The sequence below is a fragment of the Cebus imitator genome, unplaced genomic scaffold, assembly GCF_001604975.1.
Source record: "Cebus imitator isolate Cc_AM_T3 unplaced genomic scaffold, Cebus_imitator-1.0 Scaffold228, whole genome shotgun sequence".
Classification (NCBI taxonomy): Eukaryota; Metazoa; Chordata; class Mammalia; order Primates; family Cebidae; genus Cebus; species Cebus imitator.
Window position 1 is genome coordinate 3,607,256 of NW_016107543.1, and position 6,417 is coordinate 3,613,672.

At 42.2% G+C, this 6,417-nt stretch overlaps 1 protein-coding gene across 1 annotated transcript; it reads right to left on the reverse strand.

The window, feature by feature from the left end:
- Nucleotides 1-294: 294 nt before the first annotated feature.
- KRT24 (keratin 24) lies at nt 295-5,867 on the reverse strand. The gene is made up of 8 exons (XM_017497159.2): nt 5,175-5,867; nt 3,965-4,047; nt 3,369-3,525; nt 2,479-2,640; nt 2,255-2,380; nt 1,700-1,917; nt 841-944; nt 295-643 (listed from the first exon to the last, which is right to left on the reverse strand). The coding sequence occupies exons 1-8, from the start codon at nt 5,787-5,789 to the stop codon at nt 540-542; spliced, it is 1,569 nt and encodes a 522-aa protein (XP_017352648.1). The 5' UTR covers nt 5,790-5,867; the 3' UTR covers nt 295-539.
- Between the last annotated feature and the right edge of the window lie 550 nt (nt 5,868-6,417).

Here is a 6,417-nt window from a genome sequence, read left to right on the forward strand (position 1 = left end):
ATGGACAAATATAAACTAGGCATTAATTAATTATAAATTGATTATTAAAATAATCACATCCTTCTTTGTGGGCTAAACTGTTGGCACTGTAGTCTAATTTCAGCTATGATGCCACTGAGTTCTTGTGTGATGCCATGAAAAATGCTCACATTAAAAAAATGGCCATAATCTGAAATGTCTAAAGAAGGTAAGGTATAAACAATGAACTCATGTTAGTAATATAGTCATGCAGCTAGATCATAATGGATAGCTTTCTTCCTAGGTAAAATACTTTTTTAAAAACATAAGGAATAATTAACTTGCAAAAGTAAATTTATTGAAGCATGGAAACAATTAGAGCAAAGTTGTCAATTCAGCTATTTCAAGAACATTCTAATGAGGGAATAAGAAGATGCAGAAAAATTGGCTAGTCATCCGTTTTTGGACTAAAGCTTTTCCTGAAGTTATCCAGAAAGATGCCTAGGTTGATGCCATTACTTCGCTTGTGTCCTTCTTGAGTTTTTTTCTTTGAAAGACACTCTTGTTGATCTGGAAGTTCCTTATTTAACTTTCACCTCCGAAATACTGCTGACTTGAGATGAGACAACCTTGCCATCCACCAACTCTTCTATGATGGTCTTCGTTATTCTAGTCTTGCTGGAATCTGAAAATTATGGGATCGCAATGTCAGTCTGGAAACTATCACAGAGACACAGAGCAAGAGAATTCAGTTGCCTGTATTCAACGTGTTCTGTCTGGGTAAGAATATGTAAACAATAGCAGACCCTTTTCGTATGACAAGCGAAGTATGCCTTTACTTTTAAGTTACAGAATCATCATCAACTTAAAAAAAAAGTCTACCTCGTTCTTGACCAGAACAGCTTCCAGATCTTGAGTCACCAGGTACCAGATCCCTGGATCCCATGTTTGTGGATCCTGAGTTTCTACCATCAAATCCTGCAAAACTAGAACCAGTGGAGAAGAAAAGAATCATGCTTTCTTTGCAGTTTGCAAAGGCAGGAGAAACCCTCCACCCCAGGGATTCCTCATGATGAAGATTTGGATGTGCTTTAATTGGATTGTATCTGTTACTTTTTGTTCAGCCTTGAACTCCTGGGCTCAAATGATCCTCCCATCTCAGCCTCCCCAGTATCTGGGACTATAGGTGTGCGCCACCATGCCCAGGTAATTTTTATTTTTTTTTGAGACAGGGTCTCACTCTGTCACTCAGGCTAGAGTACAGAGGCATGATTACAGCTCACTGCAACCTCAACCTCCTGGGCTCAAGTGATCCTCCTGTCTCAGTCCCCTGAGTAGCTGGGACTACCAGCACACGCCATCACGCCCGGCTAATTTTTGTATTTTTAGTAGAAACAGGATTTCACCATGTTGGCCAGGCTGGTTTCAAACTTCTGACTGCCTGTCTTGGCCTCCCAAAGTTCTGGGATTACAGGCATGAACCGCCGCGCCTGGCCTCCAGCTAATTTAAAAATTATTTTTCGTAGAGACGGGATTTTGCTTTGTTGCCCAAGCTGGTCTTGACCTCCTGGGCTCAAGTGATCCTAAAGTGCTGGGATTACAGGCCTGAGCCACTGCACCCAGCCTGTGTCTGCTACTTTATTATTCTATATGTACAAGTCCAACTCTTGAGTCCCATTTTAGTTTTATACAATGAATTCACTAAGGCATGCATTTGAGTTTGTTCATGACTTTGGTTTACCCTCCCTCTCCATCGAGCAGGCGGCGGTAGGTCTCGATCTCCATCTCCAGGCGTGTCTTGATGTCTAGCAGTTGCTCGTACGCGGCGTTCTGGCATTCAGTCTCACCCCGGATCTGGCAGATCTGCTCTTCCAGGGCACTGATCTGCATTTGAATTTCTGACAGCTGAGCCACGTAGCCGGCTTCTGTGTCAGCCAGGGTTCCTTCCAGGGAGCTTTTCTAAGAGAAAAAGCAAATATGAAATTCATGATGAAAATAAGTCACTGGATGATTTTTCAAAAATGCAATTTTATGTGGCACTAGAAGTGCCCCTTCACAATATGACCTATATTGTTATATTACTGCTTCTTTAATTTTGGTTGGCACACCTTTTTAAACTAAATCTTTTATGCGATACAGAGTACATTATCTCTAACTGTTTTATGCTTTCTATGATCATAATACAATTCTCCTTAACACTGCCTTTTTGAGGTGCCTAGTGAACCTCTTGGCAAAGAAAGAAAACGGCATTTGCTTAACTCCCTGTTGGAAAACGTGAATAGCACTTTGTACATACCACGGCCAGTTGGGACTGGAGCTCGATTTCCATGGCCTGCAGGGTACGTCTCAGCTCTGTTACCTCATTCTTGGCAGAACTGGCTGCCCCAGCATCAGTGGAGATTTGTGCTTGCAGTGATGCGCTCTAAACACAAACATAACGCAGCTGATACAGGCTGATGAAAGGAGCAGAAGTGGCTTGTGTATGACTCCTGGCCTAGGTGCTTGGCAGAGAGGATCTACCTGCTTGTTGAACTGCTCCTCAGCCTCTTGGAGGTTTTGCTCAGCCAGCTCCTCGTATTGCGCCCTCATGTCATTCAGTAATTTGGTCAGGTCGGTCCCTGGGGCAGCATTCATTTCTACGGTCACCTCCCCTCCAGAGCTGTCCTGCATGATCTTCATTTCCTAGCATGAAGGAAAAAAGGCCATAGTGATGCTTACAGGAAAGCGAAGACTTCCTAAACTGTGCCTAGACAGCAATTTGAAAGTAGGACACCGAAAGGAAAAAAAAATCAAATCTAGATATAATTTACTCATGATGACTTTTGTTTTCTGGTCATGGTGTGTGGGAAATTCACTTAGATAAAATTGAGTTTATTTTACTTTTTCTTTCGGAGACAGAGTCTCACGCTGTTGCCCAGGCTGGAGCGCAGTGGTGGGATCTCGGCTCACTACAACCTCTGCCTCCCGGGTTCAAGTGATTCTCCTGCTTCAGCCTCCTGAGTAGCTGGGATTACAGGCATACACCACCATGCCCAGCTAATTTTTGTATTTTTAGTAGAGACGGGGGTTCACCATGTTGGTCAGGCTGGTCTGAAACTCCTGTCCTCGTGATCCGCCTTCCTCGGCCTGCCAGAGTGCTGGGATTACAGGCGTGAGCCACCTTGCCCAGCCTATTTTACCTTTTTAGAGACACAGTATCTCTCTGTTGCTCAGGCTGCAATCCAGTGGCACGATCATACCTCACTGTGGCCTCCAACTCCTGGGCTCAAGGGATTCCCCTGCCTCAGCCTCCCCAGTTGCTGAGGCTACAGGCATGAGCCACTGCGCCCAGCCAATTTTATTTGTATAGAATGCATGTGGGGAGAAGTACGTTCGTTAGAGTTATTCGTTTATGTAGAATATGTTCCTACCTCCTCGTGGTTCTTCTTCAGGTAGGCCAGCTCCTCGGTGAGACTCTCGATCTGTATCTCCAGGTCAGAGCGAGTCATGGTCAAGTCATCCAGGACTTTCCGCAGGCCATTGATGTCAGCCTCCACACTCTGCCGGAGACACAGCTCGTTCTCATACCTGGAAGGGGCAGCAGTAAGGCAATAAATACTGTGAGCTCACCTGGCCGCGTTTCAGAGTACCCTCCATTCTTACATATTGAAAAACTTCTCACCTGTGGGCATTTTGAATAAATAAAGGTTACTAAGTTTTCTCTTGGGAAGTTTTTCCTTCTAAAGAAAAATGCCAGTCTAATATTAATTTTAATCAAGTCTAACATTTTTAATAATACAATTGTCATTCTAAATTTACCTCTTTCTTTTACTTTTTGGTGAAATAATGGTCTAAAGTTTACCCTTGGGATGTTTGTAAAGTTAGGTCATAATCTTCTTATATATAAAATTATATATGAGGATTATATAATATATATAAATATATATTATATAAATATATATATTTATAAAATGAAATAAAATTTATTTTTTCCTATAACACTTGTTTTCAAGTCTTCGGTTCTTACTTCAGTCTGAAGTCATCAGCAGCCAGTCTGGCGTTGTCAATCTGCAAAATGATCCCAGCATTTTCAACAGTGGCAGCAATGATCTAAAAAAGATGTTAATAGTGAATGAATCACAAATGATTTTTACCTTGTGTCTGCATGCCTATCTGTAAGGGTAGATGTTGCCTGTGTTATTAGCTCGTGTGTGTGTGTGTGTGTGTGTGTGTGTGTGTTTAGATACAGAGTTTTGCTCTGTCACCCAGGCTGGAGTGCAATGGTGAGATCTCGGCCCACTGCAACCTCTGCCAAGCAATTCTTGAGCCTTGGCCTCTTGAGTAGCTGGGATTACAGGTGCATGTCACCATGCTTGGCTGATAGTTCTGTATTTTTAGTAGAGACGGGGTTTCACCATCTTGGGCAGGCTGATCTCGAACTCCTGACCTAAGTGATCTGCCTGCCTCAGCCTCCCAAAGTGCTGGGATTACAGGTGTGAGCCACCATGCCCAGCCTGTGTTATTAGCTCTTAAAGGTGACTTCCTTTGCAAACTTACTTAGTAATGACACCTGTATATCTGGGGCTGGTGTATTTAGGACTAAATCTTTCTTCAAAATGGTAACAGTTTGCGCATTTATTGGGCTAGGCACAGGACCCTGTTTTACAGGACATAGCCCTCTGCATATTTCTGCTACTTTGTTAGATCATTTTCTCATGAGCTTTTACAGAAAATAGTGCAAAAATTGTATTTCACTTTCAAAAAAACTCTTTAAAAATATATTTCCCATACAAGAGTGGCTAAACGTTTTAGATTCTACCACATTCTTATGTAATATTTGCACCAGATTTTCTAGGAAGAAAAATAATCCTAAAGACTATTTAAATGACACTAACATATGTCAATCTGTGAGAATTAATCATAAATAATTAGATTGAACTAATGTTGACTCACTGCCATCATTCTTATATAGAAATGATAATTAGCTGCCTGGCATTCATAAATTTTACGCTTACGTAAAAATACTGAAACTGAGATGCAAACAGAAAATTAATGTGATTGGATGTCACATAAAGTACTATAATGATTAAGACACATCAGGCCCCACTCTGCACATATAACAAGCAAATATGTTTTCAAATTAATATCTTAACTTAAAATTTTCATTACAGTACATTATCTGAATAGAAGGGAAAGATCCACAAATAATAGAAACTCAGGCATAGATAGAGTCTCACCTGGTTCCTGAGATCTTCAATTGGTGGATAGTATTTGCTGTAATCTCTTCCAGATCCACTGTCTCCAGACCCAGGCCCAAATTTGTCATACCACTCCTTGATTTTATTCTCCAGATCAGTGTTGGCCTGCTCCAGAGCTCTGACCTTGTCTAGGTAATTGGCCAGGCGGTCATTGAGGTTCTGCATGGTTTGCTTTTCCCCTCCAGAGAAAAGCCCCCCATCACCAACACCACCTCCCATACCACCACCATAGCTGCAGAAGCCTCCACCAGCACCACCACTGAATCCAGAACTCCCACAGAATCCAGAACCCCTGCCAAATCCAGAGACCCCGCCAAAGCTAGAACCCCCACCAAAGCCTGCCCCAGAGCCTGAAGTTCCCCCCAAACCACTCCCTACTGAGCAGCTACCAAAGGCCCCTCCAAAGCTGCCACCAAAAGCACCGCTGGACCCCCCACTCAGGCCACAGCTGCTGGCTCCTCCTTGGAAGCCCCGGGCCAAGCTGCCCCCAATAGCACATCTGCTTCCACTGCTGAAGCTGCTTCCACCAGCAGACACCCTGGCTGAGCTGCTGCCTCCAGCCCTGGAGGAGGTGAGGCGGGACGAGCAAGACATGGTGCTCCTGCAAACGTGAGCTTGTCCAGACGAATAGGAGACGTGATGACACGGAGTGTATTCAAGGCTGCCTTTTGCCTTTATATACACGCTGTGAGGGTGTTCCTTTTCTCTGTCACTTCTTAATCCCTGTTACAGTTTTGCTAATCTGTAATTGGATAATTACTTTTTCTTGAGCACTTCTCTGAAGCTAGGTCAGAGCCCTGGGGCATTTACTATATCAATTAAAAAAAAAAGAATAAGGTGGAGCAAAACAAAAAAAATTTCAGAATTACTGGTTTAATCTTTCAGAGGTTTTGATGATTGGTAACTCTTCGCTGGAAGTGTACTTCCATTACATTTGCTTCATGATTTCACATTTGCAGAGAATATCACCAGGTTAACAACTGTGATTAAAATACTTAATATGATGAGAATAAAAATTTCCCATCAATCACGTATCTTTTTATTTGTATTGTTCTCAAAAGCTGAAATTAGCTTTCACATTAGCAATAATTTTGGATTAATTAAGCATCCATCTCTTTGATTATTTCAATCAGCATGTTTTTTAAGGTTGTTGAAGCTTGTGGTTTTAACTTATTGCTTCCTTTGTACTTTTTGTACTTTGTACAAAATTATATGTTTTTAT

Excerpts from the sequence above, each read along its gene's own strand:
- KRT24 (XM_017497159.2), bottom strand. The coding sequence starts at position 5,789 with ATGTCTTGCTCGTCCCGCCTCACCTCCTCCAGGGCTGGAGGCAGCAGC. Across the intron at positions 2,641-3,368 it reads TGAAGAAGAACCACGAGGAG|GAAATGAAGATCATGCAGGA; the intron begins GTAGGAACATAT and ends CCTTCATGCTAG. Across the intron at positions 2,381-2,478 it reads AGGAGCAGTTCAACAAGCAG|AGCGCATCACTGCAAGCACA; the intron begins GTAGATCCTCTC and ends GTTTGTGTTTAG.